Below are 11122 nucleotides of genomic sequence, written 5' to 3' on the forward strand. Positions count from 1 at the left end.
GCCAGACAGCCGTTTTCAAGCTGATTTAAGTCAAAACCTTAACTAAGCAACTCAGGAACATTCAATTTTGTCTTGGTAAGCAATTCCAGTTTAGATTTGGTCTTGCGTTTTAGGTTATTGTCCTGCTGAAAGGTGAATTTTTCTCCCAGTGTCTATTGGAAAGCAGACTGAAACAGGTTTTCCTCTAGGATTTTGCCTGTGCTTAGCTCCATTCCAATTATTTTTGTCCTATAAAAACTCCCTAGTCCTTGTTGATGACAAGCATAGGCATAACATAATGCAGCCACCACCATGCTTGAAAATATGAAGAGTGGTACTCAGTGATTTGTGTTGTTGGATTTGCCCCAAACATAACGCTTTGTGTTGAGTACATAAAGTACATTTATTAGCATGTTTTTGCATTATTACTTTAGTGCCATATTGCAAACGGGATGCATGCTTTGGAATATTTGTATTCTGTACAGGCTTCCTTCTTTAATCTCTGTCATTTAGGTTAGTATTGTGGAGTAACTACAGTGTTGTTGATCCATCTTCAGTTTTCTCCTATCACAGCCATTAAACGATGTAATTGTTTTAAAGTCACCATTGGCCTCATGGTGAAATCCCTGAGCGGTTTCCTTCCTCTCCGGCAACTGAGTTAGGAAGGGTGCCTGTATCTTTGTAGTGACTGGATGTATTGATACACCATCCAAAGTGTAATTAATAACTTCACTATGCTCAAAGGGATATTCAGTGTCTGCTTTTAAATGTTTCACCCATCTACCAATAGGTGCCCTTCTTTGCAAGGCATTGCAAAACCTCCCTGGTCTTTGTGGTTAAATCTGTGTTTGAATTTCACTGCTTGACTGAGGGACCTTACAGATAATGTGGTACATACATAAATTAGTTACTAAACAATCATGTTAAACACTATCATTTCACACAGAGTGAGTCCATGCAACTTATTATGTGACTTGTTAAGCACATTTTTACTCCTGAACAAATTTAGACTTGCCATAACAAAGGGGTTGAATACTTATTAACTCAAGACATTTCAGCATTTCGTTTTAAATTAATTTGTAAAAAACTCTAAAAACATAATTACACTTTGACATTATGGAGTATCGTGTGTAGACCAGTGACACAATATCTCAATTTAATCAATTTTAAAATCAGGCTGTAACACAACAAAATGTGGAAAAGTTTAAGGGGTGTGAATACTTTCTGAACACACTGTATGTGTGCCATTCAGAGGGTGAATGGGCAAGATAAAAGATTTAAGTGCCTTTGAAAGTGGTATGGTAGTAGGTGCCAGGCGCACCGGTTTGTGTCAAGAGCTGCAATACTTCGGAGTTTTTCACGCTCAACAGTTTCCCGTTTGTATCAAGAATGGTCCACCACCCAAAGGACATCCAGCCATCTTGACACAACTGGGGGAAGCATTGGAGTCAACATAGGCCAGCATCTCTGTGGAAAGCTTTCGACACCTTGTAGAGTCCATGCCTCGAAGAATTGAGGCTGTTCTGAAGGCAAAAGGGGGGTGGAGGTGCAAATCAATATTAGGAAGATTATCTTATCGTTTTGTATACACAGCCTATGTTTTATTACAAGTGAGCCTATTGTTGTGTGTAACTTTGCGTGAATAAATGTGATTTTGTCTTGTTAGTTGGAGCATAACATTCTTGTCATTTCAGAGGTCAGAGTGGACATTCCTCCTCCCAGGATGCAACCCTGGAGGTCAGACAGTCTGCTGACATTTCACCTTCTGCTGTGCCACACACCACAGCCATCAGCTCTCTCAGCCAGCCACCAGAGGGCGCCACTGCGGGGCTGTCCATAGTCAATACTGAGACGGGCCACAGACCTTCCTTTGGAGCTGACGGTGAGAGGAAAGAATACACTTCTCATCATGAGCTTAAAGTATTTCGAGTCAATTAATGATAACTCATCATTATCACCAGTATAATCATCAGGATTTATTTTCTTCTTTTGGCTTTTTGACAAAATAGAGACACTACTTGAACGCAGACATGTGAAGGGATGGAATGGAAAACAATCCTATGTAAGTGATTTTGTTTGTCTTAAAAACAAATCATTAGCTGAACATATGGATCAATATAGAACAAAGTCAAAATGCCCCCTCTCAGCCATCATCTCCCTTCTTAACGCACACAGAAATCCCATAAGCCTCTATCCGTGTCCACTCCCATCCCACAAGCATTGAGGCCAGAGCAAAGTACAGCCAGAGGCAACACTGGGGAGAAGAGGTGAGCAAGTGAGGCAATAACAGCAAAAGATAGAGAAAAGAGGAGCACATTTACCTTATAACCTTTTCCTCTCTTCCCTCTCTTTCTCCTCTTCCCCCATCCTTCTCTTCTCTTAGAGTCCATAGTGTAGAAACAATTGGCCAGCAGCGCTACCCTGTCGCTCCCTCCATTCCCCCCCACCTGTTTGTCCTGAAGAACAACCCTCTCCCTTCTTCCTCCTCTTTATCCTCCTCCTCTTCTCTACCTGGAGATGAGAAGCAAAAATGTGACCTGGTCCATGCCCCGGTTCCCTACCGTCCGTTTCCTATCAAGAGTGCCCATCTCTCTGTCCCCTGGTCCCTGCCCGAGCACTCTGACTGGGGCACCCTGGCCACCTCTGTTGGCGATGGCCTGGTGGTCCACCCCAACCCTAACCCCAACCTCTGGACCTTCCACCAGCAGAGCAGCAGCAACACCCAGAGCAGGGAGCAGAGCACTGGGCAGGCCTGGCCCAAGCCTGGGAAGAGCCCAGCCGCACGGTTCCAGGACCAGGACAGGCGGGGGGTGCAGCACCCATCTTGGGATGTGGTGGTGCAGCCAGAGAGGGTGTTTGGGGAGGGGCTGAAAGGGGCTGACTCTCCTCTGGACCTGTCTGATCCTGGGAGGTTCAAAAGCAGTAAGTCACCACAGGACAGCAAGCCCAGCCCCACACTGCTGGATGTGTACATAGAGGGAGAGACATCTAACAGGGCCACAAGGACATACTCCTCCCCACAGATCCAGGCCCGTCCTCCCTCTTCCTCTTCTTTTCCACCTGCTCCTCCCTCATCCTCCTCTTCTACACCTCCCTCCAGCCAACAGAGTCAAAGCCCCAGTGATCACAACCTCAAGGTACTTTATGGAAGCATTCCTCTCAATGAACATGTGAAATAGACAAACCAACACACAGCAGTGGTTTTTTTTCATGACAATGGCATTATTTCTATCTATTACAGCATGTTGGATGACAGTCATTCATATTCCATTCACCCATTTCAATGTAACATTGATAGGTTTAGGCTTCTACATGATATTTGAATTTTCCCCATTCCCATAATGAGGTTGCTACAACCTAGCCTATGAATGAAAGTTTACAACGTAGGTGCACACAGGTCGAGAGAAAAATTAGAGATGACAGACAGTGACACATGGACAGACACATTCAATACCGCCTTGCACACTCTTGCCTGCATCTAGCTTATTTAGGGTGTAATCATTAGTCCAACAGTTGCAAATGCAAGTTTTTGTTGGACAAATGCAGGTGTTTTTATCCCCATTTGCTTCCGTTTAAGAAACGTTTTTCAACAGGAATGAATACATCCCTGATCACACATAAACACAGTTCACTTTCATAGCAGCCACATTGTATTCCTTTTCGCCTCTATGCACTCTCCTCCTCTCACCTTTTCCCTTTGTTTGTGGACTTCAATGAACAACACATCAGATATATTTCACCAGACAAAAAAAAACTTTCCAAGCCAAATCATGTCATAACCGCTACACACAGCCTACATCGTTGTCCCCATAATAGCTAAAGTAAGTCCTAGTCAACATAGAAAATAGAACTAATGCGTTAGTAAACCCGCTACAATAACAGTAACGTTACAGTGTATATAGTCAGTGAGCAGTTACACCGGCAGACCCCGGTGGCAAGAAATTATTAAACCAAAAGCTTACCTTGACTTGGAAGAGTTCCAGTGTTGTGTTGGATAGTCATAGCCAACTAGCTAACATAGCATCCCTCTGTTTGAGCCGGGTGTTTGAGTAACTAAACTAGCCAGCTGCATTTGCTAGCTAAGTAAGTGAAACTGAAGAAAACAAATTGAAATCGCTCTCTCCCTCTCTCTCTTGCTTCTCCCTCGTTTTTGAAAACAATAATTTGTTGATAACTGTTCAATTATTGTCTTTCTCTCTCTTTGAGTCAATTACTCACCACATTTTATGCACTGCAGTGCTAGCTAGCTGTAGCTTATGCTTTCAGTACTAGACTAATTATCTGATCCTTTGATTGGGTGGACAGCATGTCAGTTTATGCTGACAATTTATTAATAATAAACATTTCAAAACAGTGTGTTTTAATAAATTATTTGGTGACCTGTGAATAAATGTAGTATAGTTTTATCTAAAAAGGATGACTTTTTCAATGTTTTACCGTTTACATTTTTTTTTAATTCACTGAGGAGGATGGTCCTCCCCTTCCTCCTCTGAGGACCCTCCACTGACACACACGTGTATGATTTAGTAATGTGATATGTCTAAACCCATCCACAGGAGGGAGGGCAATCAGAGATGGAGGAAGCTGACGGGAAAGCAGATAAAAGAACAGGAAAGAACTCTGAGGACACGAAAGACCCTGTTCTGACCATCTCACTGCACCCAGGTACAGAACACCGCGACAAGGCTGTATGTGTATGTGTAGAAGTACAAGTACATATAATAATAATAATAATAATAATACATTTTTTTTGCGCCTTTCAAGATACACAAGGAAATAATAAAATATAAAATATAAACATGTCTATTACAAAAAGTAACATGGCTCCCAAAAAAGTTCCTCTTTTGTCCTCAATTGCTTCTATATTGTTGCCGCAATTAAGGGAGAGGCTGATGACATCAGAGTGCACCATCAGACCAACTCCTTGAATTGTCAAACCCTTGAATTTCTTAAAGACACTATTAACACTATTAACACTCTGCCTCGTTCTGGAACCACCTAATTGCCGCAACTTAATTTCAAGGAAAGTCACGTTTGCAATCATATCATGTGAAACAATGTGTGGGAACTCAGGTTGGAAAAGTCCATTATTATAAACCAGTCCGTGGGTGGAATAGTCCATTATTATGAACCAGTCAGGGTGGAATAGTCCATTATTATAAACCAGTCCGTGGGTGGAATAGTCCATTATTATGAACCAGTCAGGGTGGAATAGTCCATTATTATAAACCAGTCCGTGGGTGGAATAGTCCATTATTATGAACCAGTCAGGGTGGAATAGTCCATTATTATAAACCAGTCCGTGGGTGGAATAGTCCATTATTATGAACCAGTCAGGGTGGAATAGTCCATTATTATAAACCAGTCCGTGGGTGGAATAGTCCATTATTATGAACCAGTCAGGGTGGAATAGTCCATTATTATAAACCAGTCCGTGGGTGATTCATGATACTTGTTTCTACTGTGTGTATATATATATATATATGAATATTGATATGAGGACCTCGAGCTGCGCATGGGGGGGGGGGGGGGGGGGGGGCTCAAAAGGAGAAATTATTTAATGATGTGAGGCCTGAGGCAATTGCCTCGTCTGCCCAGTCTGCCACTGGGTGCAGGTGAGGAATCTCTCGGCTGAGTTCTGGATGTACTGAAGTTTTTTGAGGGAGCTGGTATGGAGTCCATACAGGAGAGCATTGCAACAGTCCAGGTGTGAGGTAAAATAGGCATGTACAGATGTAGGATCTTAATTTGAGACAGTTTGCTACGGCAGGGCAATAATCCTGCAGCAACAGGAAGTGTGAATTATTATGTGGATTATAATTAATGGCTCTTTCTGTAGGGGTTGTTACATTTTTTGTAAGGGAAAATCAAGCCTGACATTTCGGAGTGAAAATGACAAAATGCAAAAGCCTTTTAAAACCTCAAATACACAAAGTTATCCTGCAAAAGGGTGATCAAATTAACATCCTACACCTGTATAATGGTTTCAGCAATTGAGTTTCTAAGGGAGGGGAGGAGTCTGGCAATGTTCTTGAGATGGTGGAAGGCAGATTTTGTGAGTTTTTAATGTGGGCATCAAAGGAGGGTGAAGAATCGAGAATGACCGCCAGATTCTTCACCTAGGAGGCAGGACGGATAGAGCAGCTGTCGATGTTAAGGTCGAACTCCTCCACCTTCTTCAGGAGAAATCTGGGGGCCACCAACATGGCATCTGTCTTATCGCTGTTGAGCTTCAGGAAGTTTGAACTCATCCATGATTTTATTTCTTGAAGACAGTTGATGAGTGATGATGGGGAGGTCAGAGGTGGGTTTGGAGTGAACATAGATTTGCATGTCAGCGTAACAGTGGGATTGCAGACCGTAATGATGGATGATTTGGCCGAGGGGTAGGATGTAGATGATGAAAAGGAGAGGCCCTAGGTCTGAGCCTAGGGGGACTCCCTGGCGGACAGCATAATGGGCGGATTTGAAGTGTCCCGGGGTCACTAACTTCTGCCTGTCCAACAGGTAGGACCTGAACTAGGCTAGAGCTGTTCCGATAATTACCATAGGCCTCTCCATTCTTTCAAGGAGGATGGAATGGAAAACTGTGTCAAAGGCAGCCGATAAGTTCAGTAGGATGAGGAGGTTTAGATTGCTAGAGTCGGCGAGAGTAATCTACTAGTAGTAGAGATCATTTACCATTTGAACCAGAGCCGTTTCCATGCTGTGATTGGCACTAAACCCCGATTGAAGAGGCTCAAAGAGGTTATTGGAAGCCATGTGCTGATGGAGTTGGGAAGGTACACTGGCCACGAAGGGAATGTTGGATATTAGCTTGTAGTTGTTGAGGTTAGCTGGGTCAAGTCCTTGTTTTTTTCCCAATAGGTGGGACAGCAGCCAGTTTGAGATCAAGAGGAACAGTGTCAAAACAGAAGGACACGTTAATTAACAACCGTGAGGGGAGAGATTGCAGGAAGACATGTCTTGACTAGGGAAGTGGGCATAGGATCAAGTGAGCAGGTTGAAGCTTTGGATTTGGTGACTAGACCAGAGATGAACTCAGCATCAAGAGGGCAGAAGGCGGAGAGGGAGGAAATGGTTGCTGGGTCGAGGCTATGGAGGGAGCTCACTCAGTGGACTTTGTTTGAGCTGTATCCATTTTAGTGTCTGTTTTGTTTTGGAAGATGTCCAGCTACTGATGACAGAGGTCACCTGAAGCATTGAGAGGGGAGTCATTCTGTGGCTGTAGTACTGGAGCTTTTTGATTGTGGAGAAGAAAACTCTCAGGTTATTATGACCTTTACTGATTATGTTTGAGTAGTGGGTAGACTTAGTCTTGTGGAGAGCATCTTTGTAGTTTGAGACATGTTCCTTATATGAATGTACTGTGAGCCCTGTTTTCTTATCCAGCCATTCCAGCTGGTGGCCGGCAGCCTTCACGGTACGTAGTTTGGGTGGGTACCAGGGTGAAGACTGGGAGAAACCATTTTTTTGTTTGATATGTTTCTCTGTAATTACAGTGGTGCTCCTTGAGGCTCTGAATTATGGATTACAGAATAAACTTTACTCCAATGGCAAGGCAAGTGTCTACTCTCCCTATATGTCCACAGTCTGTAAACTGAAACTGATTTGAGGTTATTGACAGTTAGTGTCTTGTCATTGTTTGACATTTACAGTCAGCCCAAGGCACTGCTGCAGGGAGCAACTCAGACGACCAGGAAGTGGAGAGCAGTCTGTCTGGGTCAGAGAGCAGCCAGAGTTCCAAGAGGAAGTGGACTAGGCTGGACACAGACACAGAGGGTAAGGATGGATAGAGAGAGGGAGGAGAAGGGGAAGTGAAAGGGGGAGAGAAAGCGAGAGAGAAAGTGAAAGAGAAATAGATAGAAAGATCACACATGAAGCCAAATGTGTGTCTTGTATAAAGCTGTGGGTTTCTTTTCTCTTGTTCTCCTCTAGTTTCTCATCAGAAGGAAAAGAGGATCAACCTTCTTAGTACAGTAACTGGGGAAGAGCCCACAGAAGTGACACAGATGACCGGTCAAGGATAAAATCACACAGGTCTGTAGCTCACACGCACTATACTGTGCTTACTGAATGTCTGAGAAGTAGCCGGAATGTCACAACGAGGCGCAAATACATAATTGTCAGTTGAATGTGTTATTTTCACAGGAAATGTCCCTCACCTAAGAATAGAGTAAAAGAGAGGGTGGGGGTAGTGAGACAAACTGTGCATCAAAATATTGTCTTCATATAAACCCCTTGGCCTGTAGCTCTGTGTTGCTGAAACACGGGTTTAATGACATTTATTAAGAGAGTAAAAGAAGAACTACACTCAGACCTCAACCTCTTTTCGTTGTTCCTCTTCCCACAGCCATGTGACGTCCGATGTAAAAAAGGATCAAGGCATTGTGGTCCCCAGGAGGACCTCTATCGGCTGTATTCCACCCTCCTCATCACCCCTCAGTGCAATGAAGATGTCTGCCTCACTGGAACTGGAACAGAGGGACAGACAGTGTCAAAGACTTGAACAGAACTTCTTCCATCTGACTGTTGTCCTTTCAGTAGAGGGTTCTTGCTAGTGGGCGTTATGCATTTCAATGGAATAACCTTTATAATGACTAGCTAGATAATAACCTTGTGATTAATATTCAATTATCCTCCAACTGATAAAGAATGTATTTCACGCTGACTTCCCGGCATTGCTGTTGCCTCAGAAGGCCAAACAGGGGGAGTTGCCACTGTACTAGAGCGCCTACTTTATCTCTCTCTCTCTCTTTCACTCTGTCACTCTCTCTCTCCCACTCTCTCGCTCTCTCTGTCTCTGTAACCCCTATCTCTACTTCTCTCTCACACTAATCTTGTTCCCTCATACATATTCATACATTTCTACTTCGTGGCAGAACTGTCAACTCCGCCTGGCTATTTTTGTCACAAATTGTTCTTCACCCCGTCCCCAAACATTCTTCTTCCTTTTTTTGGTTTTCAGAAAGCACATATTTTGCAAGTCTTAACTTTCCACTTGCAGCTGCTACGAAGTTTGTGTTAATGTGGTGGGGTGATGTGGGGGGTAAGAGTGTGGAGGGGGGGGGGGGACAACACGATAGTTCTGAAGCCATTATGGACTCTCGTTGATCTCTGCTTTTTTACTAATGTCATTAGAGTCCATTATGTTCATTGTCAGTAGGCAACTATGTGAACTTAGTGCACTCAGCGTTGGAGAAAGCTGAGAGACACTGCTCTACCATGTTTACTCCGCATAAAAATCTGTTCTCAATATGTGACATTGGGATATTATACACTTAGGCTATGGTTCACCTTTGTTTTTCCAGTGAAGGTAAAGAATCTTCAAACTCTTAGAGACACTGTTGTGTACTAGCTATAAAATCAATATTGAATGTGTAATAAAAGAAAGCAGTCTGACTATGTGATGAAAAATAAAACATGGTTATTTGGATTATAAAACTGTCTGGAAACATGTCTTTGGTCCAGGATGTTATGCAAAGTGACCATGTTGTCATGACCAGGCCAACAGTGTGGAAATCCCTCCTATGATGCTGTGATCATCCGGGAAACCGACACCCCAACCCTGTCACACGAAGTCAACACCACAGTGAACACAGAGATGGAACACTGTGGGATTTCTGGCTTTTCCATCACCTATCACTAGGTGTTTTTCAAATCAATGTATGATACTTTCATATGGTAGAAATATTTCACATTTTCAAACATTTTAGATATGTGTTCAAACTGGACATCTCGCGTCAATCACGTCAAAGATAATAAATAGTGTAGGTATTATTGGCACAGTCACAATAAGATTTGTATACAGACAACCACACACATAATTGCAAGAGCCATTTTAAAGCTATCTCTGTATCACACTGGTGAAGTTCCTCATTCTCCTGTCTGGTTTGCATATAGAGGGCCCACGCTGGCAGCTTCTGTCCTGGAAGAAAAGAGTAATTGTGTTACTATCGATCAGATATTACCGAGCTGTTGCAAATCTCTGCATTACCATCCTCATATCCTAGCAGGAATGTTGACGGTGCAAATTGTGTCTGTACAAGAAGGGGGGTAAAGGAGATAAAGAAGAGAAAGAAGAGGAAAACTTCAGTAGAGAGAGAGGGTGGGAGTGAAAGATAGGGAAGAAGAGAGAAACGTTAATGGTACTGTAGGTCTTTGTGGTCTTTGTCAGGTTAGTAAGGAATACCTTAAACACTGATGAGATTCATCACCCACGCAGAATCAATCAATCAATCAATCAAATGTATTAATAAAGACCTTTTTACATCAGCAGATGTCAGAAAGGGCTTATACAGAAACCCAGCTCAAAACCCCAAACAGCAAGCAATGCAAATGTAGAAGCACGGTGGCTAGGAAAAACTCCCTAGAAAGGCAGGAACCTAGGAAGAAACCTAGAGAGGAACCAGGCTCTGAGTGGCGACCTGTCCTCTTCTGGCTGTGCTCAATGGATATTATAAGATTACATGGCCATTAAGGCCAGATCTTTCTTCAAGACGTTCAAACATTCATAGATGATCAACAGAGTCAAATAATAATCACAGTGGTTGTAGAGGGTGCAACAGGTCAGCACTTCAGGAGTAAATGTCAGTTGGCTTTTCATAGCCGAGCATTCAGAGGTCGAGACAGCAGGTGCGGTAGAGAGGGAGAGAGAGAGGGAGGGTGAAAGAGATTTAGAGAGATATAATTTTCATATCCAACCCAACAGTCAGTCCTACATCCACAGTACATTTCTGAATAACCGCTGCAGACCAACGATGTATATAAACCATGGATTGCTGATGATACATATTGGCAATGAGAAGCCTTGAAGCCACCGATTGGCCATATGTGACCGACCACCTGGATTCGGTCCTATGTAGCAATTGTGTTTTTTACATTGGATCAAAGTAGAGACTCAGAGATAGAAAATGCTATATCATATTTTGAGTAAACGGCCCTTGAATGTTTTGGTACACCTACTGGAGAGCTCTTCTTTGTCTACACCCATTCAGCATCGTTAACACCCTCTTAACCTCTCTGGCGCATGTGGGACGAACTCGTCCCAACTACGTAACAGCCACTGAAATCCAGTGGCGCGATTTTTGAATCGTTTGAAATACTATTACTTCAATTTCTCAAACATATGACTATTTTACAG

The 11122-nt window shown here is 43.1% G+C and overlaps 1 protein-coding gene across 2 annotated transcripts in view; it reads left to right on the forward strand.

Moving 5' to 3' along the window:
* Positions 1–9423, forward strand: part of LOC115166006 (uncharacterized) — a 22165-nt gene extending 12742 nt beyond the window's left edge. Inside the window, exons 7-15 of one of the 2 annotated variants that reach the window (XM_029719602.1) lie at positions 1674–1861; positions 1989–2041; positions 2155–2246; positions 2363–3116; positions 4536–4644; positions 7482–7540; positions 7638–7761; positions 7918–8019; positions 8333–9423. In XM_029719602.1, coding sequence (XP_029575462.1) covers positions 1674–1861; positions 1989–2041; positions 2155–2246; positions 2363–3116; positions 4536–4644; positions 7482–7540; positions 7638–7761; positions 7918–8009 — 1471 coding nt within the window. In that variant the 3' untranslated portion in view covers positions 8010–8019; positions 8333–9423. Of the gene's footprint in view, positions 1–1673; positions 1862–1988; positions 2042–2154; positions 2247–2362; positions 3117–4535; positions 4645–7481; positions 7541–7637; positions 7762–7917; positions 8020–8332 lie in introns of those variants that run through there. The other variant, XM_029719603.1, reaches the window with a different exon arrangement.
* The last annotated feature ends 1699 nt before the right edge of the window (positions 9424–11122 follow it).

The sequence above is a fragment of the Salmo trutta genome, chromosome 28 (assembly GCF_901001165.1).
Source record: "Salmo trutta chromosome 28, fSalTru1.1, whole genome shotgun sequence".
Classification (NCBI taxonomy): domain Eukaryota; kingdom Metazoa; phylum Chordata; class Actinopteri; order Salmoniformes; family Salmonidae; genus Salmo; species Salmo trutta.